A 27,151-nucleotide genomic window follows, 5' to 3' on the forward strand; every position below is an offset into this window, starting at 1 on the left:
GAGCAATCCATCCACAGGCCACACAGATTTAACCATAATCCCTGAAAATGAACTCATTTGGAACACAAGTCTGTTTCCTCAATGCCTCGACGCACAACTTGGCAAGATACGCGTACACACATACGCATTGTGTATGTAGATAACCTACAGATATGCCGCACAACACTCCTGTAAATGGAAAAGGGCACCTTGAAAGGCCACCAGGAAGAGAAGTTAGGGAGCGACGATAATAGAGAGGGTGTGCACTTTTTCAGTGTCTGTATGTGTGTGCAGACGCAGATTTAATTGGATGGGAATGTCACGTAGGACGGGGGACATGAGTGCTGCCGGTGCTGTAGGTCGTACACCAATTACTGCTCCGCACTCTTCAAAACTCGATGGAAGATGGAAGACTGACACCCCACTTCATTACCGACGTAAGCCCCCGTGTTGATAGCAGCCAAGTAGGGCAGCGCTGTGCTGGTGCAGGGTGGCGAGTAGTGGTGCTAGTATTAAAATTAACATCCAAATTGCTGGGGAAAAAGTCGCCGCAGCCAAAGCAAAGTTTGGTCACCTTGATTAATTACTATTATTACTGAATCTAAGAGATTTGAAAGTTTAAAAAAGGGTAAATTTAAGTGGACTAGTGAAATGAAAATAATCCCCCCAAAAAACCCACCAAAGCACGTTGAGTGTTCTTTACTTTTTATATCCAGAGCCTACAGCTATTATTTGTGTGCAGTCTGTGCCTCTTTTTTCATCTACTGTTTAGTATTTGATAACATACAGGTGCTATAATAATGTGGGACGGCTGTGTTTTCACTGGAGTGCTACATAGAAAGCACTGTGATAGGAAACAGAAATGCTTGTGTGAATGAGACGTACTGCGTGACGCTCTTTAAGTGCTCCAGCAGAAAAGTGCTACATAAGAACCCATCCATTTACCATACAGGTGAAGATTGTGACTCATCCTGTCCGTCCCTTTCACTGACTAACACTGACTTACAAAGGGGTATTTCTCCAAACTGAGATTACTACGGCGTATGATGATATTTTTATGACTGCAGTGTGTTGTATTTATATGTCTATAGGAGAGTACTGTGGGTTTTATCTTCTTCTGTCAACACCATCCTTAGTAAGAAAAGTGTTTATAGCTTTAGTATGTGTGCTCTCGGTGAGATGCTCTTAGCTTAAAAAGAGAAACGCTGCATACTCATCACTGCCCCTGGAGGCTAGAAAGAAAATGATGCATGCACTTGAATTGTGCACCCGTGGTGAGTGAAATTATGATTGCCATTGCTGGTATCTTTATGCCTCTACACTCTGAAAAAGGCACAAATGCGTGTTGGTATATTTTTTTGTCTCTAACTCAGTGAAATTATGGCCTTTTATTACATGTTGAAAACAACCTTGAGTGCTAGGACCTGGATTTTTATGCCATGCTTTAGCTGTAATTCTATTTTCTTTTTTATTGTTGTTCTCATCCAGAAGCACTGGTGGTTTGAGGGACACCTGTAGTGCTCCTGCTAGTCTCTTTTATTAAAATCAGCTAACAATGTTGAGTTGGTTTAGAGGTGAATATGTCGTGTATTATAAGGGGGGAGATGATTAGCCATGTAGCAGGTGGTCAGATCTCAGGGGCCTATACTCATTTGGTTTAGAATATCATTAAATGTTTTTCTAATGATTTTATTTCATTCGTTTTCTAAACTTTGATTCAGTGTAGTGTACAGTTAGTTTTGTGACAATGACAGGGTTTTTGTGTTTGCACTTTTTCCTCTGTGCATCAACACAGGGCATTTTTTATTAAAATCAGTCATAATGTGATTGAAAGCACGACTTTCAGCTTTGATTCAAGAGGTTTAACAAAAGTATCAGATTAGGAATTCAGATTAACTTTGACAGAAAGGAGAGTATGGAGAATAGCAGTGTGCCATATCATAGTGTCTTGTACATAAATGATGACGCGGATGACGTCAGTGCGCACACTGTGTCTGAGGAGGATGTGAGGAAGTGCTTCAGGAAGGTGAACGCACGCAAAGCTACTGGTCCGGACGGGATTCCCGGCCGCGTCCTCAGGTCATGCGCGGCTCAGCTGGCTGGAGTGTTCACGCACATCTTCAACCTTTCCCTCTCTCTGTCTGTAGTCCCAGCCTGCTTCAAAATGGCCACCATCGTCCCTGTACCCAAATCCTCCACCATCTCCTCATTGAACGACTGGCGACCTGTAGCCCTGACCCCCATCGTAAGCAAATGCTTCGAGAAGCTGGTCAGGGACTTCATCTGCTCTGCACTACCCGACTCACTGGACCCTCTACAGTTTGCATACTGCCACAACAGGTCCACTGATGATGCCATAGCCCTGACACTACACACTGCCCTGTCACACCTGGAGAAGAGAGACACGTATGTGAGGATGCTGTTTGTAGATTACAGCTCAGCATTCAATACCATCGTTCCCTCGAAGCTGGACAGGAAACTGCAGGATCTAGGACTGAGCAGCTCCCTCTGCAGCTGGATCCTTAGCTTCCTGTCTGACAGACGCCAGGTGGTCAGACTGGGCAGCATCACCTCATCCCCCATCACACTGAACACTGGTGCTCCACAGGGGTGTGTACTGAGCCCTCTCCTGTACTCACTCTACACCTACGACTGCACAGCCACTAACAGCTCCAACATCATTGTGAAGTTTGCGGACGACACTACAGTGGTGGGTCTTATCACCAACGGTGATGAGACGGCTTACAGGGAGGAGGTCAGCGCCCTGACCCACTGGTGTCAAGACAACCATCTCACCCTCAACGTCGCAAAGACAAAGGAGTTGATAGTGGACTTCCGGAGGTGCAGAGAAGTACACACCCCCATCACCATCAACGGCGCTGCTGTGGAGAGAGTGAGCAGCTTCCGGTTCCTTGGCGTACACCTGGCTGAGGATCTTACGTGGTCAGTACACACAAACAAAACAGTGAAGAAGGCGCAGCAGCGCCTCTTCCTTCTCAGGAGACTGAAAAGATTCGGCATGAGCCCCCGCATCCTCAGGACCTTCTATCACTGTGCCATTGAGAGCATCCTCACTGGATGCATCACCACCTGGTATGGCAACAGCACCGCCTACAACTGCAAAGCTCTCCAGAGAGTAGTGCGGTGCTCTGAACGGATAATTGGAGGTGAGCTTCCCTCCCTCCAAGACATCTACAGGAAGCGGTGCCTGAGGAAAGCGGGGAGGATCATCAAGGACTCCAGTCACCCCAGCCATAAACTGTTCAGACTGCTTCCATCAGGAAGGAGGTTCTGCAGCATCCGGTCCTGAACCAGCAGACTGAGAGACAGCTTTTTCCATCAGGCCATCAGACTGCTGAACACGTCATAGACACCTCAGCTTCACTACTGGAACTTCAACATTATGCACTCCACACTGTATATAAATGCCACTTGTTTTGCACATATTCAACTCTGTATATTTTATATATTTTATTATTATTATTATTATTATTATTTTATTTTATTTTTTTACTATTTAATTTGTAAAAATGTGTATACACACACACACACACACACACACACACACACACACACACACACACACACACACACGTAGGAAAATATTTAGTATACACATCCAGAAATGCATACACTATTATATATTGTACATATATTTATTAGTTTCAGGTTGGCCATTCTTGTATTTTGCTCGTTTGTGTTGTTGTGTTTGCACATCTCTGTTGCTTGTGGGGCTCGCACACAAGAATTTCACTCGCATGTGCTGTTGCCAGTGTGCCTGCACATGTGATGTGACAATAAAAAGTGATTTGATTTGATGCATTTTTACATGATATGAATGTGTCATATTAGATAATCGATGTAGCACCATCGTGTGTTTACACTGCCTAGTGCACACAACTACAATGAGACGAGGCTGTTGACAGCAGCTGTGCGTCACGGGGAAAATAAAGGGAGCTACTTAAATAACCTTGAACAAAACACAAGGCTTTGCAAAAATATGCAAGAAAACTGTTCCTGCTACAGGTGGAAACAACAAACCTGCTCAGTGGAAAAGAAGAAGAAGGAAAATGTCATTCATTTTGTTTGCACTAATAAATAAATGATGCTGCCTGCAAGCTGCAATCACAGATAAAATGTTTTTCCTATCGTCAGAACTATCATCATCGCAAATTTACTTGAAATACTGTGACATAATTTTAAGGCTGTATCGCCACCTCTAATGGGGAAGAAACAGCTCATGGTCTGAAGCATACCATATTATCTGTCAAACATGGTGGAGTATGGCTATCAGTGGAATCAGGCCACTAGTGTTTACTGATAACATGACTGCTGACAGAAGCAGCAGGAGAAATTGTGAAGCGTGCACGTTCAGATTCAAATTCAGCCAAATGCAAAACTGACTGGACTGACTTCACAGCGCAAGTAGATGAGGGTCCAAAGCTTAGAGCTTTGCCGAGAGTTCCTCAAGGCAAAGAAATGAGATGTTCTTCAATGTAAAGTCACTCACCTGGTGTCACCCGAGCCTCTAAAAATGGGACACTATGTATAAAAACGGCTGTAATTCCTCAACAGTTAAAGCAGTTCTTATGTTTAAACCCCTTAAAGCTGGAAGTCTGCACTTCAATCACATATTGATTTCTGTGTTGGTGAACAGAGGGAAAAAAAGAAAAAAAGTCAGTTAAAACTTCAGGGCTTAACTGTAAATTGAGCCGGTGATCAACAAATCGCTATAGTTTGAGCGGACAGTGTCCTGACCATAAACAGAAAAAGAGAGAGTAGCTGTCACCCACTACTTTTTAAATATACCTTTGGAAGCTTTTGACTGGATGGATTTTTAGAGCCAGAAATTTAAATGGTTAAATGAAGAGATGCTAGAAGGTTTGACAAGCATCCATGGCCTGTATGGGTGCAATGCACAGACACAGACTGCTAACTACAGTGCTGATCAACACACTAATAGATTACTAATAAAACACCAGTCACCAAAACTAAAGTGCAAACTTCAGCCACATTATTGGTCAGTTAATTCCATTAAAACTGCTCCAAAGGCACCAGCAGCACAAACACGGATGAGTTTTCCAGTCAAATGACTCCAATTAGCAGCGATGAGGCCTAGAAGACACTGACTGGCTCCAACACCCCTGCCAATCAAAGGGGTCCTGTCCCTACTCTACTGTCCAGATGGTTGGGTTATAAATAATTTACCCGCCGTAGAGTTGTTATGCATGGAAAAGCTACATTTATCACATGACTCGTGGTGCAAACATGCTTTTTAATGCAGTAAAGTTGGCTTCATCAACATGGTTCTCAATGGCACTGACTCACATTTGGAACGAGCCACTAAAAACAGATAAATGACACTCCATGTTGGTGTCATTTTCCAGCACTGAAGGTTGCAGCTGGTTCACATCCACACCTTGCTCACGACGCTCACTTTCAAAACACAAGAAGTGCAAAAGCCAAAATACTTGTGTCAAACAGGAGCTTCACAAAGGACCTGTATTCATCAACCTAAGTTGAATTTTATCAAATTCCTGTCTGCATCTTACTTCGACAATAGATGAAGGCGTTCACACTGAGCACACTGTATATGCTGCACACACGTTCGCTGGAGAGACCTGGACAAAAGCTGAAAATAGCATTGTGTTTGTGCTTATCACTGTTTATGTGAAAACCCCTCACCTTGACCGTACACACACATGCACACACAAATACACTCAGGACAAATCTATATATAACAACTAACCCTTCCACCTCCACTGTCGATCCCTCCCTGTGTCCTGGGGAGGCACGCTGCCTGGATATTGCAAAGGTTTGCCTTGCCAGCCTATGCTTTCTAAAGGTCAGCTGTTGCTTCCTCCTGAGCGGGGACGCTGAACTGGCTGCCAACCATCATGGCAGCATCTGTCACAGCCTAACCACTGATAATTAGCCAGCAAACATTCTGCTGCAACCTGTCTAACTAGGTAGGAATTATGCAGCAAGTGCTCAAACGGAATATACGTTTTATTAATGTGTGTCTGGGTGTCTTTAGGAGTGAAAGATGGAAGGAAGTGAGAGAGGAGGGAAAAAAAGCACAGGAGCAAAAAAGGTGGGAGAAAAATGGCTCGCCTGTTGGTAAAGGCTGAAATTGTCCAAAGTGCCAGACCGTCGTTTATCAGTGAGGCAGAAGCACATACAGCTCGTACTACTCATTACCTGCAGTATTCCTCACACCTTTCCCTAATACCACACCTGCCACCATTCACCAATGTTTCTCTGTAACTGTCATGCACACACACGCATGTGCACGCATGTGCACGCACGTACACACACGCAATGCGCCATTCTACCTCCCTGTCTCAGAGACCCCGGTGCCCTATTAGAAGACAATGAAGAGGAGACACTGTCTTTGCTCGAGCATGTCAGACAGATACGACATCGCCGGCCTCGAAGGCCCCAAATACACCCATCATCTTCCTGCCCACCTAATCAGCACTGTAAAGAGACAGAGAGAGCAATGGGACACAAGGTGCAGAAGAGGCTGGAGATTGCAGTTAAAAGTGGAAACCGTAAGGGGGGAGGAGGAGGCACGGAGAGGGAGAAATATGAGAGAGATGTGATGATCTGCCTGATTTGGTCTCCCTTGCTTTTTTTTTTTCCCAGAGCCTGAAAAATACAGCAAAGTACTTCCACAGAGCTGGAAAATGACCTTGTACAGGCAGAACACTGTAAATAGGAAAATGAACCTTTCTGTAAACATCTGGAAAAACATTGCCAAAGGCCTGTTTGTGTACAAAAACTGCATACATGCGGGTATAACTTCCACATTTGAGAAGCTGAATTAGCACCTAACAAAGTGATTCATTTATTTAAAGGCAAAAAACAAAAGCAACAAAACCCCCCACAATTGGTGGTAATGCAGCCTAATTTCACTTCAGAAAGCTAAGCTGTATGCAAATAGATTTTCCTGCTGCTCTGGAATTAAATCTGAGCAAAAACACACTGAACTCTTCAAGTAAACAGTATCTGTTGTAAATGAGCTACTGCTTGCATGGGAACACGGAGAGTCATGAGAAGAAGAAAATCCACATCGACCCTTTGGGAAGGGGTCACGGGTACCACAGAGGGGCCACGAGGGCTTGTGTTTGAGCGTGAATGGAGGTGTGAAGCTGAAGTTCGATCCGATGTGATGCGCTGTGAAGTTAGTTAATCCTGAGGAGCGGGGATTTGCTCTGCGGGGGGGAAACTGCCTCAGCAAGGGGTCTCTGGGAGCCCGTTGTCTCCCCTTCGACCACAGTGGCACGCCGCGTGGTTGCACCCCCTCAACTAACACCGTCGGCCCATCCGCTCCAAAACTAGCCCCAGGCGCCGTCTGACCCAGTATGCAGAAACAGAGACACACAGCAACACGCATGCGGACGTATAGGAGACGCAGCAGCCCGTCAGTTCATTATTTCTGTGCAGAGGCTGGAGGGTCCGGGAGAGCAGACTGAGGGTTTCTTCACACAAGCCCATTGGTTCCACTGTGACTGATGGTGCAGCGCTCATAGGCCCACCTGGGGCTGCTGCGTCTACACTCCCTCTCATCTTCTCCTGTTGGCGCTGCACTGCTAAACTCTTTTCGACTCGCTCCTCTTCTGTCTCTCTCCTCCCCTCTTTCCTGCCTGCTTCACCGCAGGGTCCTGAATGCCTGGGGCTGCGGAGCTGCAGGACGCTCTGTTGTTATTAGCATCATTACCCTGCTGGTTATTTCCCCCAAATCTCCAAAAGAGAGTGCTGTTGGGCAGGAAGCTAAAACGGACAAAGGAGGACCTCCATCTCCCAAGTCACTGTACCCGAATCCAGCCTGTCAGTATTTACATGGAATGAGCGTGCTCGCAGTGCATCTGCATCCTGAGAGTAAGAGCTAAAATGTAGGTGGCAGGATGTGTGAGAAAATGTGAACAGATTGGAGCCTTGCAAAAACAAATGAAGATGTTTTTGTTATGTGGGAGAAACCCTGCCGGACTGTGACTCAAACAGCAGCCGAAGCCTCCTTCTGCAGAGCAGGATGCAGAAGAGAGGACCTTTTTCCCGGGGACATCAAGTATTTAAGGGACTTGTCAGTTCACAGAAGACTTAAACTGTGTTCAGCGTGAGGTATGATAAAACCTCCCGCTGGGGTCTCCATCTCACTGTATGTTCTTGGTCATGCTCGAGTTGATGAAATTTCCCAAGAGCTATTCAGCACTCCTCTGTAAGGTTGTCGAGGCGTTACAATTTGCCTCCTGTGCCAGACTAAGCCAACATTCTTGAAATGCCCCATTATGCTGGTCGAAAGAATAGCGGCACTTAATGGAAAAAGTCAAACTTAAAATAGAAGGAGGAGGATTTTTATCAAGGGTAGGAAAAAGACAGTGGTTGAGTCAAACCAAGGTTGACTGCACTAGAGGAGCTCGGCACCCTTCACGGAGATGGGAGAAAACGCAGTCCTGACCTTCGGCGCTCAGCGACTGACGTCTGAATAATCTCTCACACACACACACACACACACACACACACACACACACACACACACACACACACACACACACACACACACACACACACACACACACACGTAGGTGAAGTGCGGCGATGTTTCTTCTACAGCACAACAAATGTTAATGAACCTGAAAAACAAGAGACGAACAATGGAGCTCTTTCACTGCAGATTTTACAGGCGCATGCACAATTTAAAAGGTCATTTTATTTTGAAAAGCCATTAAAAAAAGCCTCCTCTCTCCTTCAGACTTGTTTAGCCAAACAGCACAACATCCCTGATGAGAAAAGCTAGTTGCTGTACTCAGCGTCATGTTGCTGGCAGTCTTCATGCAATATTAACTTGCAATAGAGCTTGGAGGACGCACAAACCTGTTCATAGTGCGTGATAAATAAAACAAAACCATCCGTGATTGACACATTATTAGACATCCATGAATTATTCAATGTCTGCAATCATTTTGGTTTGCCAAAGGATCAACATGCTAAGAAGCATGCGGGCCCGGGATACCTGATTGCAAGTTAAAAGCCTCCCGAACTCAACGGCTCCCACCTCTAAAAGTCAGTCAGTCATTAGCACAGATAGCAGAGAAAGGAATAAGCCAGCTCAGTCCTCTGAGTGTTGATTTGGACCTCCTGCCGTTCCCAAGGAAAGGCTTTATCCTACTAGCTTTGAGATGGCTCTGATTGAAGACATAATTGTGAATGTGGGTGAATTTCACGGTTAGGAGCGTGAAACCCTCAGTGAGATGGATGGGGAGATGGGGAGTGCAGGGAAAGAGGACGGACTGCAAATGATGTGTCAGAGTGTTCAGAGCCTGAGCTGGAAGGTGAGAGACCTTGGCTGTTGCTGGATGAGACATCATATGCAGACAACAAATAAACACACGCACATGTGTGCATACATATGTACATATACTCAAGGAACACACAAGCGCAGGCAGAAACGCAGACTCATGCATAATGAAAAAAGACTGGCTGCGTGTGTAAACAATCTCTGCATCAATCAGTCTACGAGAGGAGCAAATCAGCTCTTGCTGTCGCATCGTTTCGTGCCATTCTGCAGCCTTCACATACAATCCCCACCAGCCATCTGCATATTAAACAAGGCAGCTATTCACATACACTGACTAATGATTTCTGAATGTTATTAACTCTCCATATTACAAGTGTACTTCAGATGTGTGCAGTTCTTCTTCCTTGCAGAGGCAAGAAAAAAAAGTGTTTGAGTTACAGCTACCTTATCTCCAGCAGCCAGGATTTAGTCCTGCTGCGGACTGGCTGCCTCCCCGTTGAAGTCTCTACTATCTTTGGAGTTTTGGCCCCACAGTTACTGAGCTGCAGTAGAGCCAACTGCGACTCACAGCAGGGCCACACCTGCCAAATCTAGTGGTTAGCTGCAAAAATCAAGGATCAGCAGTTAATGGAGCTCATTTATCAAAGCAGAGAGGAACAAATGCTTTCAGAAATGGCCTGGAAATGATCTGAATAATCTTCAGCTGTATCATTTCCTGGCCTGTGAGACAAATGCAATAATTCATATGTACACTCTATTAAAATATCACATTTTAAGTGCTCCCCCCCGCACCCCCTCCAACCACGATGTAGCACGTGAGATATTATAGTAGTGTAAGTGATAAACAAAACAAAGACGCGGCTGATTTGAACTGCGGACGTCCTCATGTAAGTTCAAAAGCTTAAAAAAGCCCAGTTTTACTGCTTTTACAGTGGAAATAATTTTTTTTATGTCAACTTCAATTTTCAGAGGAGTTAATCTTTCTAATGGTGCCTCTGGCCTGCACCTTGTTTTTTTTTTTTTTTTTTTAAAAAAAAGCAATTTGAAGAATTAGAATCCTGTTTATGAGTCTTATGAAACTGCTGTTGTTAATCTGTCAAGCTCCTCACCAAGCTGTTGAGACTGTGTATGACTTATAGCATCTGTCTTTTGAGTTGATTTGACAGACCAGCTGCCTGTTGTTCACAAATCCTCCTTAATCTTTGAAATTGCTCATCCTTCCTCTGCAAAACAAAGCTGCAGTATTAAGCTCCAAAACTTGCCCCCACACAGTTTCTTTCACATTGTTTAAGCATTTTAAGAAAGTATTAAGAACTTTGAAAAACACATTTAGCGGGCTGTCTGTTACCGTGTGGCTTCTCGAGCTTCGTCGACTCGTGATAACCAACTCAAAGCCTGCGTTTCGCGACTCACATGAAATTCAAGCGAGAAGGACGCATCAGAACTTTTGTTAAAGAATCGCCACAAGTGGCAATTACAGCCTGATTATAAGAGCTACAGGACTGTGTAGCAGTTGTACATCAGAAGTCTTATTGTAAACCTAGTTTTTGCTAATATTATTAATATTGCTAATACTATGAGCTACTGGTTAAAACAGAAGTTGTAATCCTGTTGCAGCAAAACGCTAATGAAATGGATTACAGTGTATTTAATGCTAAGGGATTCAGTTTTCTCCTGTGTGCTTGCTTCTTATTTCAGAATTAGAGGATATAGTCACGGGAAAACATCTTTACTGTTTCCTTTTATGACGGTAAGCAGAAGGCAGATGTTGAGCACCTCTGTAAAAGCAGAAGTGTTGGATGTTTGTTGGTCTTGAGCGTTCAGGTCTTATATCTAAGCTTGAGGTCAAGGTCACTGAGATTCAAACTCATCTGAGGTTTTGGGTGTCCACGTCGCCGGCCTAGCAAGGTGATGAAAATACCCCATTACCCTTTTACGGCTGAGGTGTAACAACACAGCAGAATAAAAGTTCCATCTCAGAGTCAGAGACCTCAGCATGTTAAATCTTACAAATCATGACAGTACAATTTGAAAAAGACCAAAAAAACTAGGCTTATTTGGAAGGGTTGACAAGAGAAAGCCTCTTCTCTCTAAAAAGAACGTGACAGCACAGCTTAGGTTTGCAAATGTGTACGTGAGCAAACCTCAAGACTGCTGCAACAGTGTTTGGACTGTTCTTTGGACAGATGAGACCAAAAACCTTATACCAACTGTCAAGCATGGTGGTGCAAGGATGATGTTTGGGTTTGTTTTGCGACCTGGGCACCTTCCAATCAGCCATGAACCTCTTTGCATACCAAAGTAATCTAGACACTAACGTGAGGCCATCTGTCCGAGAGCTAGAGTTTGTCTGAAACTGAGTCATGCAGCAGGACAATGACCCCGAGCACAGCAGTAAATTTACAGCAGAATAGCTGAGAAAGAGAAGAATCAACGTTTTATAACGGTCCAGTCAAAGTGCAGAACTTAACTCGATTTGAATAGTTTGGAGGACTGTGCTCTCCGTGAACAAAGCAACATTGTAACAAAGAGTTCCTTCACGACAATGTGAGAGACTGATACAGAAAACGAGTACTCCAAGTTATTGCCGATAAAGGCAGTTCTCCTAAGCTACTGAAATGAGTGTAGTTAGTTTTTCACAGGACTGCGTCGATCCTGTGAAAACTGCTTTTCACATGACTGTAAATCATGTTGCTTTTTAAGTTCTCCAGCACAGCCGTGAGGTCTAGCTTCAGGCGGGATACAGGGGTTTTTGTGAAGTTGTTGTTAATAAGTGAAATTAATCAGCTGACAGTGAGACTCAGTGATGTAGTTTTAGTAGTGCATGACAAAGCGACTAATTAAAATGTCTTTGTTATCACATTATTCCTTCATTACTTCACTTTCCACTAAAGACAAATTATACTCAGAAGTGATATGTGGTTCCTGAACAGGTCTTACAGCTCAGACTATTTAAAGCAGGGTTTTCTCTAAGTGACAGGAAAATTGCTGAAAGGTGTTTATAATGTGGCTTAAATATGAACACTCATGCTTATGGACGAGTTAGCTGTATCACCACTCACTCTTTTAACCCTTTAAGACCTACCATAGAACCAAGTCCGCCAGAGCTTATAGTATATTTTTACATGCTGTAGTTCCATTTTTGGGAGCATTTCAAGTTGATATACATCAATACAACCATTACAGCCCAAATTTTAATAATATGTCTGCATTAAGTGCATAGTAATTAAATAAATTGCAAAAACATGCAATAAACTACCAAAAAATTGAAAATCGTTTTTGTTTTTTTAACATATATTTCTAGTTAGAGAGATTTAAGAGGCTTATCCCTCAAAACTGTAAATACAAAAACTAGTTTCCCACCACAGGAAATTTATTTTGAGTGTCTTCATAGTTTTATTTTTGAAATACACCAATTTTTATATACTGCAAAAAAAAAAAAACGAAAAGAAATATTATAGTGCAAATTTGCAAAAAAAACAGCATATGCATCAAAATAAACTATTTCCAGCAGTGCAATATGAGTCCTAAGCATCCCAGAAACGACACAGAAAGTCATAAAGTTAAGCATAACTTTTAAAAACACAAGTATAGGCTCATAAGGCCCTGATGGTAAAAAACTACATTTCCGCCAAATGACGTCACTTCCGGTTTCAGGCAGGACATGGCGGACATGTGATAGTTCACGCTGATGGACGTAGGAAGTGTTACGAACAGCTGATCGGATCGGCAAAGCGTGTTTCTGGAATATTATGTTTTTGTTGCTGCAAGTACTTTTTATGCAATTTTTGCAAAGCTATATATGGAAGGAAACTGTGACCGAGGACAAGCTGATGGCATAACATGTAAGTACAACTCCTCCGGTTTCATATGCAAAAAAAATTATTGTGCTAGCTTACGTGGTTGCAGTGCTACCGGGATTTAAAAATAGTTACGCAAAACGGAGCGTGCCCGCTCCGACCGGCTTTAAAGGATTAATTGGATATCTACAAGGACATATGAACTATTATTAATATTAATATTATCATTAATATTATTATTATTTTATTTATTGATTTATTTTACTTATAATCTTCATATTACCTCTATTGTTCTTCAGTAATTGCTTTGCAGTGAATATAGCTTCATGTCCCAGTCTTCAGAAATGTAGCTGCAGCTCACACTGCAAATATCTGCCAGTTGGTTAATCAACCTTTTAATCAACAACACTGACGACAAAGACATTTGCCAGAAGTCAACACGCCCAATCGGAAAATTAAGCGACTATAGAAATAGCGCATTTTGATTGGAAATCATTAAGATAGTTTAAAACAAAACAAAACAAAATCCCTGCTGAAACTTTAAAAATATAAGAGATATACAGATGCACTGCAGCATAAACCATCCACCAGTAAATAACTAAGTATAAATGGGTGGGATACACAGTGTTAGCCATGAAGTTAACAGTCAGTTCTTCAAGTTGACAAAATGGACAAAATGTACTTTAACAAGGGCCAGAGATGGCTAGATGACAGGGTGACAGCATCTTCAAAATGGCAGGTCATGTGAGGTGTACCCACAAAAGTGTCCGAAGAAAGGGCAACTGATGAACTGGCAACGAGGTCATAGACACCTAAAGCTAACTACAAGGCTGGTGATTGAGGTGTAATGGCACAGAGGAGATACTGCAGTGAAAAAGAAGAAAACAGAAGCTGGAAGACGGCCATCCTCTGAGGACAGGGAGCAAATATGAATTGAATATGCGAAATGTATTTATAGTGATCCTCCAGCAAGTTTGTGAAGTGAGAGGGAACATTTTTGGAAAAATGTCATCAGGAACATCCACAACAAGAGGAATATAAGAAACACACTCAAAAAGCTGGAGACAGTGATTAGCTCCTGAGGATCTGCACTCTTTTTAACTTATTATTCTGTAATTGTTATATTTCCCCTTACTTTGGCAGGAATAATGGACTGGAAGAACTTTGATATGTAACACATGCTTTTCCCATTTATTAATTATTTGTTTTAAAACACAAACAAATTAAAGTAAGACTGTCAGAAAGCCTGGAGTACTGTTGCTTAAGACCACAAAGTCTGGCTTCCTGGAAGCAAAATGTAAAGAAATAAGGGGCAGTTTAAGACTTTCTACGAGTACTGTAAGCAAGTATCTTTTAAAAATAGCTCTTTTAATGCATTCTGGCCCTTTGTCTAAATGCAAATGAAGTTTCAGGTCACTGAAAACATCGTCTTCCTTTTCTTCTTTTGGAAAGCTTCTAAATTTATTCTAAAACTCTGTTTTTGGAAACTCTGCTTGCAGTGTGGAAGCGTAGACAGGACAGAAAAGAAGACTTATGGCAACGATAACAGATACCCTGTTTGCTACCTGGCCAGGTCTTATCAGTCGAAACATGTCTTTCCCCGAAGCACCCAGCTGCTTCCTGTTTACGGTGCATACCCCGCTGTATGTGAATGAATGAAAAGTGTGCAAGAGCGCTTCGTGCAGCTCAAGATCATTTTTGTTATAAGACAAACACACAAAAAAAAGACGAAAAAAACAACAAAAAAATGCTGTCATGGTCAAGGGTTACTGGGACGACCACAGGCAAGTCTGTCTTTGATATTCCCTCCACATGCTACCACAGGTAGTTCTTTATGTTGACCCTTTTTAAACACATAAACATAAACATAGGAATTCTGGCCCTAGTATAGTGAACCCTTGGACCTTGTGACTTTGTTACTCGTTCCACATAACAGTCTTAAAAGGAGACAAAATTAAAACCCGGGTTGCTTAGAAACAAGCCCGTTGATTGCCTTGACAATTGCTTCAGAGACCTGCTGGCGTTTATATGACATGGCCAGAGAAAACAACCTTGACCTCGTGCTACAAATGCCTCGCCTCAGCGCGCAAACCGTGCATTTCCATATTAACTATTCAAACTTCAGCTGTTCTGTTTGGTTTTGTGTAGTGAGTGTGTTCGTGTGTTATTTCTCTGTAGCTTGCACAGTCTGCTACAGCGCAACAGTGGAGCACTAACAACAAGCAGAGGAGGCCTCTGGTCGTTCTTGGAGAGAGGCAAAGTAGGTTAAAGTTTCACGGTGCTGATGATTGAGTCCAGTTGCTGTGGGCCTCACAGAAGCTTCTCATGATTGCACAAAAACACACACCAGGGCAGAGAGTGAGAAACGTGCACGGGCACATCGCACTGTGAAACAGTGATTTCTTTGGAGCCTCGAATGCCCTAGATGCATCGGCAGCTCTCAAATTAAGCAGCTCAGAGACGGAGGAATCAAATGCGTTTCCATTACGGGGCAAATATTCCATCTCCCCCCTGTCATAACGACACTGTATGGCAGCATTATGGGGAAATATCAAATTAGGCTGTTTCATTTGGAGGACTGTTGTGCATTGCGAGAAGCTTCGGAGATCAATTGAGCTGCTAGGTAATGAGCGACAGCGGCCTGCTCTAATATACTCAGTAATGTTCTTTTGATTGCTTTGGTTAATCTTGCTCTGTCGAGCAAGGGAGGCAACCCTCCTCTTCTCCCCGCTTTGTAACACGCTCATCAGCCCAGGTTAGAGGGTAAACTAAGAAATAGGGAGCAGTGTTAAAAAAAAATCAAAATGAGATCAATCAAACTATTAAATCTGGATAACGTCTGCACACGTTCCGTGCCACTAGGGATTCATTATACTCCTTGACGACGTCGCCTATTTCTGGTTTCATGCTGAAGACTTTCCATAAAAGAAGACCCAGCTGAACAGGCCACAAAGTACGACCTCCAGATAAAGTCTCGCTAATGTGCCGATGCCGACGTGGATGGAATCAGACGCATTGTGCCGCTCTGATCTCAGAAAGCAAATCGTCTCACTCGTGCGCCGCTCACAAACACGAGTGCTGCTCCGGGACACCACTCACAGCTGTGACCATTTTAATATTCCCCGGCCCAGATTCACTCCTTTGCACCTTTTTACTCTAAGAAAAAAAATGCTAAGAAACCTGTCTAACCCCTTTTGCAATATGCTGCACCGCACTACTGCATGCCACACCATCTGCCATGTTTTGCTGTGCAGTGTGAATATTTATTTGCTCGAACTGTACTGCTCAGCATCCCCCTACTGACCGCGCTGATCAAGCTCTGACGCGGCAGCCACGACAGAGGTGCTTTGCGTGACTTTTACCTCTCCACGTGGTCCAGGTTCCCCGATACGCCCAGTCCGCCGATCGTGTACAGCTTGCCGTCGTACACCAGGCTGTTGTGCCGACAGCGAGCCACGGTCATCCGGGACACCAGATTCCAGTTGTCCAAAAGAGACATGTAGCACCACACATCAGCCACCATCACACCTGACTCTGTGCCACCTGCAATGCACAAAAAAAAGGTTTATTAGAGTTGATAAGCAGGGCGATCAAGAGATCTGAAAGAAAAACAAACACGCCTCCTTCAGTTTTCCTCTGTCGTAGCAAAAATGGGCTAAATCTTCTGCTTTGGTGTATTTTAGTCGCTGCTGGGGTTTGTGGAACTACTGCTGTGGCAATTATAGGGCTGAAGATTAATGACTGGTTAAAACCAGACCTGTCAGGTGCTTCAACAAAGTGAGAAGGTGCTGAATGATTTCATCACTATCAAAATCATCCACGCATCCATCATTATTGTCATGTTTATTAACGCTAAGAGAATGTGATAGTCAGATTTCCTCTTACTACCGGCTTCATCGCAATTGTGTTCAACAAAGAAGTAAATAACCATCGATCTTCTCTTTGACCTTGGCTCAGCGGACCGGTATTTAATCAGCAGCCTGAAGAACTGTGTTGCATAAGTGATTCACCCCTGATTTCACGACATTTCTCATCTCTTGGCCTGGCTCTCCTGTGCCGTGCTTTAAGGTGCCTCCCATCTCTTGAACTCTATTTCTATGAAGTTCCCCAGCGGTTTATTTACTGTACTCATGCTTTCCAGATGGTAACCCTGAGAAATCAGACACCCACATGTATGTCCCAGTAAAGCTCGGCGCCGTTGATGCATCACGTCCTACTTTGCTTAAATTAAAAACTGGATGTCCAAAAATTTCCTGCTCACGACTCCAAATTAGAGGTAATTGCAAATGCCCCCTGAAGTCCCCAACACTTGTAGCACTTAATAATCTCTCCGCTAGTCTGAGTCCCTCATCTAATAATGTTCAAAAAGAGCTCCACAACCGAGGTGTTATTTATGACTGTGTTATTGTCTAAGCGGTCAGGTGACGGAAAGTTAGTGCTGCTTTGGCCAACCGAGACAGCTGACCAAGATCGGGTTATTCCTTCCTTGCATACTTAGAAAAGGTCACCCATGCTTCTCTCTCGTCTACACTTGACTTCTGCAATGCACTTTACTCTGGTATCGGCACGTGAAACATTTAAATAATGCAGCTGTTACAAAATGCTGCTGCCAAGATTTTCAACACACAGTAAGCGAAGCAACCACCTCACAGAAATCCTCTCTTCAGTGGTTACCCTGGGGTTTCAGAATTGATTTTAAGGTTTTACTGCATGTTCAAAAAGCCTTCAGTGCTCCGGCTCCTGCCTATATCTGCAATCTGTCGACTCCCTACGAGACCGTCCGCTGCTAGAGATCCACACCTCGACTTTTTACCTCTGCTGCCCTGTGACCCTCAAAGTGTGGACTTTACTGCCTAGAGATGTGAGCCAGATAAACTCTGTATCCTCTTCTCAATCTTTTGCTAATACTTACTTTTATTGCATTTCTTATTTTTATTACACAATTGCCTGTATTTATCCAACGTCTTTTACATCAAACACACCCCCAACTGGTCATGGCAGATGACTGCAGTTCTGCCAGAGGTTTCTTCCTGTCAAAAGGGAGTTTTTCCTTCCTGCTGTCACCAAGTGCTTGCTCACATAGAGTCATCTGATTTTACAAAATAACCGCCGTGAGGCAACTGTTGTGTTGATTGGGTGCTATCTAAACGAATTTAATGAAATTGAGTTTATATCTAATATAGTGGTTTCTTTTTACTTCTATTACATGTATTTTTTTTGTTATTTTTTAACACTTTGTAACTTTCCGAAAGTGCCATAGAAAAGTTTTCAGTCTCCTTTCCCACCAAATCCTTTATTTCAAACTTCACAACTCAAACACAAAGAAAAAGTTGTGTCACAAAAGCTGGAAAATGAGAATGACTGTGTTTCCTCGTGCGATTCAACATCAATGAGATGTGATGAAAGCACAAACAGGGGCTCCTTTACCTGCACAGCACCTGCGCCTATTAGATTAGAAATAGAAATGAAATAATTTTAGATTAAAGAACTATTTCTGAATTTGATTTTTAGCCCTTTATATTTAATAAAAGTCACTCTTAAAGTACATATAGAAGTTCCCCCCACCCGCCCACCCCACCAGTCCCCAAGAGGAACAGTGGCAGACTTGGACAACTTGAACCGTCAGAAAGTTGTTTGCTGCTGAGTCATCCAGCCAGCCAAGAAAACTGTACTTGTTTGAGCCGTCTTCAGAGCAGCTCTCTTAGCTGTGTTATTTGACATGTGACACCAGCCGTGATTCAGTGACCCTGCTCAGAGTGCGAGGACGGTTACAGGCCGGAGCCTGTTGATTGGCTGGCTAGAAAAACCCTGATTTCCCCACTGGCTGTCTGACTCCCAGAGGATACATGCAGACCTGTTCCAATGCCCAAAAACACATTTACATTTATATGAAAAGAGGGAGAGGAAAAGGTGCATGCAGGAAAAAGAAAATCCCGTTACATTTCCACTGTGTAATATGAAGGTCTGAGTACCGTGTGAGAATCTCGCACAAATGAACCATGGAGGCAGAAATTCAGTCTGCTGGTAGAGAAGCAACCTAAACGTGTCTCATTGTGGGAGTAGCAGAGCGCACAGTGTGCCACTATGGAGCAAAACAAAGTGCAGAACGCTGCAGCAACTACAGAGCAAGACAGAGAGGAAAAAGGTCTATTAAAAAAAAACCCAAAACCATTTTATATAAAAACGACTCCTCTAAAAAGACATTTGAGCTGTCTGCAGCACAGGGCCGAGCAACATGTGACTAAGCTTTGAGGTTGGCCCCCTTTTAAAACTCTTGAACTGTTTCATAAAAGGTCAGAGAAGAGACCAGCGGCCTGGGTAGATTCACTCGGCCAAATCAAAGTAGCCACAGAGGAAAAACATCTATAATAAAAAGAGGTCACAAATGTCAACTTTGAAGACAACTTCGTGACCGTCTTTCCTAACCTGACGCCGTAATGTGCTCATAAGCATTTATACAGCTACAGGCTGCGTCATAAAAACCAAGAAACAAAACCGCTCGAGTTTATATGCGAATTCTAATCTCGCCTCGAGGTCCATTAAGCCGCTACCCTGCAGCTTATATAGCACTATACGGTCTACTTCAGCAATTTGCCTTGTTGCTCGTCTGTGCTGATTAAAAAGTTGAAGTATGCATGCTGAAGTTGATTTGACCACTGCGTTTGCTGAGATGGAAAATGAACTCTGAAACTGAACTTGAGGTGGGATTTTTTTTTGTTATTACAGCTCGTTGCAGTTAATGGCACTAAAGCACGTCTCAACAGATGATGTAAATGACACCCCCCCCCCTCCAAAAAAAAAATCCATTAAGTCTGCCCTTACCTGGGTTTGACAATAATCAATATTGTTCCACACAATAAATCACGAGAGGAACTGGCTGTGGGATGATGAGAGTCTATAGTTATTTGAGCTAAACATGCTCACAATGATAGAATTTAATTCACGCTTAGTAATTTTTTTATTGTCAAAGGCCAAAAAAATTAATAAATAGAAGAAAAGTAGCTGAGTGTGTTCCATTAAGGTCATAAATTCAGTTTTGAACTAAAACCTGACCTGTTAATTTAACCTGTGAATCATCCTGTGTCAACCAGAAGTGATTGGGCTAAATTTCAAGGGAGTATTTCAGAGCCAAACCTGGCTGTAAAGTACACGAGTAATCCCAAAACACTCTCATGGGAAAAAAAGTTTACTTTACTTAGACGTTTAACAGTTTAGTTTATTTACACATTTAAGGATTACCCTTTCAAAACTGCCCTGTTATTAAGTCCCTCTATCATTTTTCCATCTCCGGCCCCACACCACTGAATGTCTGTGACAGCAACGCCACAGTTATACAGCTGGAGTGGACAATTTAGCTCACCTGACAGGTAGATGTTGTCTCCCGCCGAGATGACACTGAAGAACTCGCGGTCGTAGAAGGGCAGGCTGGCCAGTGGGTACCACTTACTGTTCTGGGGGTTAAAACAGGTGACTGCTGTCAGAGAGCGCTGGTTCATCCCGATAGCCTGACGCCCTCCCACGAGAACTATCACCTCCGCTACACCTAGAGGACAAAGAAGCAGGAGGAGGATGGAGGAGGATGATTGCGGTGGATAAAGGAGGGAAAGAGGTGGGAGAGAACAGGTCATCAGGAAAGGTTTCCACCAGTAAATAGAGGCCAAGACTGAACCAAAGGCTCTTTGTGAAGCTCTCAGTGCAGCGGTAACCAGCAGACATGTTTTGTGGCGTGCTGTCTGGCTTTTAAGTACAGATAAAGTATACGCATTGCCTGCTTAAAAAAAAGTATTTTTCACATGAATACTGAGAGGTGATAGAAATAAAAAGTTTCTTGTTCTGAGTCAATACGTTTGTCGGAAAACAAAAGAAAATGCAAAGCAGGAAAGTTTCCTCTTGGTCGCAGGAAACTGCTGATTTAAATGTTGAAATTTAACTCAATTACCAAGACTGATGGTGCTGCCATTCGTTTAGTTGCCTCCCAGCTCTCAAATTCTTCCTTCCCACGTGTACTACAGGCGCTTGCCTATAGATTTGCCCAAACACACACACACACACACATGCACTCGTAGTGAAACGCGCACCACTTTGGCATGCCATAAGAGAACTGCATATTGAATAGGAAAATCAATTTGTGTACATTTGTATGTCAAGGCGGGGCTCGTGTGATTAAGAAGATACTTGAAACACGTTCAATGATTATCCCTGTAAGAGCTCACCGGATCTCTGCTCTCAGGCATCCACACGCACACACAGAGATGGTGGATAAAGACACCAGTGATCCAAAACACACAAACAGGTTGGCAGGCTGCCACATGCGTGTCTCAGGTCCTCTCAGTCTTCGGCGGCGGCAGCAGCAGCAGGTTCCAGAGAGCAGGCAAGACGACGAGCCGACAGACAGAAATGAGCTGTGTTTGTAAGCAGCAGGCAGGCAGGTGGGCAGAGGGAGGCGAGCCAGGGAGGGAGAGGAGGATGATGAGGAGGAATAGAGACTGTGCGAGAGGAGAGAGAAATATGGAGGAAAAGGGGGGGAAAGGTGGAGGCAGGAGAGCTAATCTTCATACACTCCAAACCAGGGCGAACCCCTGGTTCACCTGCTTGGATCGATACTCTTCCTCGCGTGCACTCTCCCGACAGGGCACATCCTCAGGCGGCCGTCTTTTCCTTCTGCTTCTTCCTGTTAAAATTATCCCCTTATCGTTTCTTTTCCCTTTTTATTTCTTCTTAAAATTCACTTGTCTTTCAATGCTGGTAAAAACAGAGGGCTTTTCTCTTGGAAGGGGAACAAGGGTAAAAGACGGGGAGATACAAAAACTACAATGGGCTTTGCTGAAGCTGAGCAAACAGACAGAGCCAGTAAGCGCTGCCTCAGACATATCGTGGACATACAGCTTAGACTTAGTGGACAGCTTAAAGCCGGCTGGCTCTCCTCCAGTGAGGTTTTTAAGAATGTGCTCCTCCGCGTGGGATGCGAAAGAAAGCGATGGCTCGAGAAGAAATTGTGAAAGTGTCACCGCAGAGATGAAGGTTTTGGCATTGTGCAGAAGACGTAAGAGTTTTGCACGCTGCCGCCCGCTCTGGATGTGTTTTAAAGATTTGCAAACTTGAAGTGCAGTTTAAAAAAAAAAAGATTTAGTCTTGAACTTGTTCCCGTTGCACTTCAAGCCTCAATCGGCCCGAGACCTCCAACAGACCCTGGGCAATCAGCTAGTAAATGAGCGTGCAATTTTATAGGACAGTCACGGTTACAGCGGCGGTTCTTTGCCAAAAAAGCAAAACAAAAGCAAACCAAACAAAAATAAAAGTCTTTGTCTTCCCACTCATGAGACTCCAACCTTCACACACTCACAGATTAATTATACTGACACTATTCTGTTAGTTCTTCCCCGTGATGAGTTTGTTGCTATTACTCTACATGCTTGTACTCCATTTCTCTTGATCACGTGTTATTTTGCAACTTTACTGGACTGTAAACGTGCGACTCTTTTCCTCGCCTTTATAGGATTGAATTTTTCATCTCTTTTCATCCCCCTTTTCCTTCATCTTATTAGCTGTTTCACTTTTGTTGATATTGACTGGCTCCACAGACTCCACAACAAAGACTTTAACTGAACAAACACACACATCCACACATGTGCAATAACACTAAGTGCAATAATCTTTTCTGGCATCGTTGTATTTTTACTCAGTTGTATATAGCATTCGTATTCTATTTTTATCTTATTGTATATTTTTATTCTATTTTATTCTACTGTATATAGTATATTATTTTATTCTATTCTGTACAGCTGTGTACTGTATTTATTCTTATTGTATTCTAATTTTTGCGTCATAACTTTTGCACTGTCCACTTCCTGCTGTGACAAAACAAATTTCCCACGTGTGGGACTAATAAAGGTTATCTTATCTTATCTTATCTTAATTAACTTGGCAAAGTTTCTGTGTCTATGCCTGAGCCAATTTGGGATTTTCTTTCTTGTGTGTGCACATCAATCAGTGTTGCACAGTTTAAAGGGCTCTTTTAAAATCTACGTAGGTTTGTATTGTTCAGGAAGACATATTCCATTTAATTGCATCTTAAGACAACGCGGACGATGTATTAAACTGAATTTCCTGATATCACGGGTATGTTTTTGCAGCTGGAATTCTAAAATATGACGATCGAGCTCAACTTTAATAAGACAAACAAATGATTCCACGTGCCGAGTCAACGTGCCTAAGTGGATGCGCACCTCGGGTCTTTATTATCATCTAGTGCACATGCGCAGGGTTGTTCCTGGTAGCTTTCTGCTTGGCCAGACACGTCAGGGAGAGTACACATCTGGGCGCTGACGCTGCGGCGCACCTCTGACCTCTGAAGCCCCGAACGCATTCTCAAGCCCGCATAAGCCGACGCCGGCCTGTCAGAACGCAACGAAACACGAGTACGGCAACCGCTGACGGGGAGTCGTGGCATCGGCTCAGATGGCTGGTGCGTGCGCGCGTCTGTGTGTGTTTTCGTTTTTTCTCAGACAATGAAGCCTCACAGGGATGGCTGTCAGTCAGTGTGAGGTTTGATACCAGTTAGGTGGAGGGATGAAGGGATGGAGAATCGAAGGATAGAGACGAGCGGTTGGGGATGAAGGGATAACCAAGTTCTGACAGCTCTCCTTTTTTTTCCTTGACAGAGTTTATACCCGTGACTGCTGGGGGAGAAAATGCCTCCTCCTCCTGATAGTTACTGACCTTTTGTTGCATTGTTGGTATACTTTCCATCTGACTGTATTTAAGGAAATAAAAACATCAGCTTAACTCAAGGTTTGAGTAACAAACTGCTTTATTTGTGAGTGTGTTTAATTGATTGGACGTTCTGTCCTCTTATCTGTCAAATAACACAAGTGACAATATCAGCTGCATCTGGTTTGGACCTAAATCAGATCAGTTTGGTTTGGGAAGTCCTCTTGAGAACAGGGATGGTTAGGAGAGGTTTTTAAATGTGGTTGCAGATCCTGTTTTTGGTTCCAGTGGGGACCAAGAACATGGTGAGGTAGATCTATTATGTCAAAAGTAGTCGTGCACAAGAGTTTAAACTGGGATGGACGGCTCTATCCAAATACTGACAGCAATGCTATCAATGTGAGGCCGTGTGTCAGGTGAGCAGACGCACGTAGGCTGTAGAGAGAGAGCATAATGGCAGAGGGAAAGCGGTACAGAGAGTCCTTTTAGTCTTTTTTCATTATGAAAGCGCTCACTGAGGTCACCGTCTTTACAATCCGACTGCTTATGGAAACCAAAGTGTCCTCAGGTGGCCATGAACAAGAAATAGAGATACACAGTGACCCACACTGGCTTCAGTGTTCAGACCTGCTAGTTTGGTGGTTTATCAGTAGTAGCAGTGATGCAAACTACCAATGACAGCCCGATCTGGACTTCACTCTGAGCTGCTATAGTTGCATTTTTACTAAAGGTCGCTTATTCAGGATACACAGAGAAACATGTTGATTCATTTAGCTATGTTGGTGTTCCTACATCATCATAACAATGTTTGCTTGGCTAAGTAACGCCATGGCAGTTATAAAACATGGAAGCTTCCAGGTCGTAAAACCTCAGCCAACACGGGAATTCCTTAAAACCTGGTTTCTATCTGAAGTCTGTTTTTGCAGAAAGACTTCTGGTCCCATAGAAGTGCACGGGGGGTTGATCTGATATCCTCGTGTTGGTGTTGTTCCAGGATCAACATTGCAAGTGACCAATCAGAATGTTGTGACGTCATACTTTTGCAACTTCGGGAAAAACCGGCGTAAAACAAAAAACTGTACTAAAGCTGCGTGAAACCCCCTCTGTCCGCCGATCAACGGACCCTAACGCTAACCCTTTAATAAACAGTAAGCAGAATTGATATTGTCCTTGCAACATTGGAATTTCATAAATGCACGAATGGCTTGGCGCGCAAAAGAATAACGTCACAACAATGTGATTGGTCACTTGCAATGTTGAACCTGGAACAACATTTTCATGATGGTCTGGGAACAACACCAACACGAGGATATCAGATCATCCGTGCACGGGGAGGTCTGACTGCAAACGTGTTTCTGCTGAGTTTATGGTTTATGCAAATCTTAAAAATAAGGACTGTTTTGTAAATCTTGGTCATACCTTGTTTTAAAATGAAGGATTATCTTCACTATTTTGTATGGCTAATGATCTGTCATCATAAGTTGTTAGGGCCCCTTTATACCCGCCACGCTGTACCTGGTGAACAGCACCATACGACAAAGCTGACGCTAAATTGACGCCATGTCCACTTTCTCTAGCTGCTATCTGCACTGTGATGCCACCCGTCCATTCTCTTCTGCTTATCCTCAGGCTACGTCCACACTAGCCCGGATAGATTTGAAAACGGCGTTCAGTCGTTTTCACAGAGTTGTGCGTCCACCTTGAAACGGTCGAAAACGCTTACGTTCCAGTACTGCGCATGCGCCAAACGCAAGAAGATTCGATCTGCCTCATTTCTGTCTGCCGTTTATTTACTTTCCAGCTCATTGAAACGTCGGGGCAAAATGTCGAGGAAAAGCACCGAGTTTTTTAAATGGACTGACAATGAGGTGGAGTTGTTGCTGCGAAAACACAGAAGTACAAAGTTGCAACAGTGAGTGAGAATGAAAGAATTTAAAGAAAAGCTATCAGGAGCATGTACAGACTGCTATTAATCTTTAAATTGAGAGCAAACAAAACAACTGCTGTATAATGCCCTCCGCTATCTTAGTTTAATTGGTCACATGACTGCATCACATGACTAAAATGCGCCATCATTTTCGAAAAGTCTCCGTTTTCGCTGTCCACATTGCCACGCGAAAGCACCGTCTTCAAATGTATTCGTTTGCAGGGTACTCCATTCTGACACAGATACCCACAGAGATACGGACTCACATTCACAAGGGTAATTTAGAATTACCAATGAACCTAACCCCAGCAATGCATGTTGGCTGTGGGAGGAACACTGCTTGCTGTGAGGCAACAATGCTAACCACCGTCTTGCCCTTGCACTGAAATGGCGAGCATACATATATGTGGCTGTGTGATAACATTACCGGTGGCATGCGAACTGACCAGCAGGGTGGGTATGCCAGGGCTTTCAACCAATGACCATGCAGTTTCACTAAGACAGTGGAAAAGCTCATCTTGAGGCTTCAGAACTGGAAACCAATAGGTGACATCATGATAGCTACATCTACCATTTATTAGTACATTAGCAGAAGCTAAGTCCCTCTTAAATGGAGCTAATGTTCATCAGCTAGACAGAGATTTTTGCCCATCAGAGAAAAATATCAGTTACATCTGTTTGGCATTAGAAACACAGACGGTGGATGAGTTTAGCAGCATGGCAGAGAGCGAGCATAAAGAGGAAAAACAAGGTGACGGGAGGAGGCGTATTGTGTGGCAATACAAAAAGCTCCAGAAAAGGATGTAGTCTGAGGGACGGGCAGGCTTGTGTAAGAGCTGATTCTCAAATTGAAGCCCACCCACGTAGTATGATGTGACCACACCCACACCCACACACACACACACACACACCTGAATGTTTCTGTGCATCACTTCCACCCAATTCAACTAAATGAAACCCATCTTTGACGGGAGCACACGGCCCATGCTTTACCCCATGCTGGATTCTCGATGTGGATGCAAACACACACACACACTTGTACACAGATGTATAGTCAGCAAGGCTGATATGAAGATAAAGATAGAATGAGAAGACTGTTTTTTTTCTCTTTCCCTGCATGCACAATGGGTCTTATATCACCTTTTTATTGGTCTCCTTGGTCTCTGCCTCGTGCTGCGACCTGCCTTTCCTTCTTTCTCTGCTGTTTTTTAACCCCGTGGCAAACATCTCTCTCATTCTCTCAACCTACGGGAGACTTTGCCCTCTCTCCTGCTTTCTTTCTCTTCCGTTCTTTTTCTCTTAAACCCCAAGAGTCTTTGCTCTACCTTCCAACGTATTCGCCATTTCATCTTCCTTCAATGCTTCCTGCTCTTTTGCCTTGTGCACTTTTTACCTTTCGCAGCCTTTTATGACCTTGCTTTAACCAGGCATACT

General features: G+C 43.5%; 1 protein-coding gene across 4 annotated transcripts in view; it reads right to left on the reverse strand.

Annotated features, from left to right (window-relative positions):
* The window catches only part of klhl29 (kelch like family member 29), a 256,161-nt gene that overhangs the window by 30,248 nt on the left and 198,762 nt on the right, over nt 1-27,151 (reverse strand). For all 4 annotated transcript variants that reach the window (XM_080882500.1, XM_080882501.1, XM_080882503.1 and 1 more), the window contains 2 exons: nt 20,441-20,623; nt 16,443-16,623 (listed from right to left, as the gene is read on the reverse strand). In XM_080882500.1, the coding sequence (XP_080738626.1) occupies nt 16,443-16,623; nt 20,441-20,623 (364 nt within the window). The remainder of the gene's footprint in view (nt 1-16,442; nt 16,624-20,440; nt 20,624-27,151) is intronic.

Source organism: Rhamphochromis sp. 'chilingali' (genome assembly GCF_963969265.1).
Source record: "Rhamphochromis sp. 'chilingali' genome assembly, chromosome: 5".
Lineage (NCBI taxonomy): Eukaryota > Metazoa > Chordata > Actinopteri > Cichliformes > Cichlidae > Rhamphochromis > Rhamphochromis sp. 'chilingali'.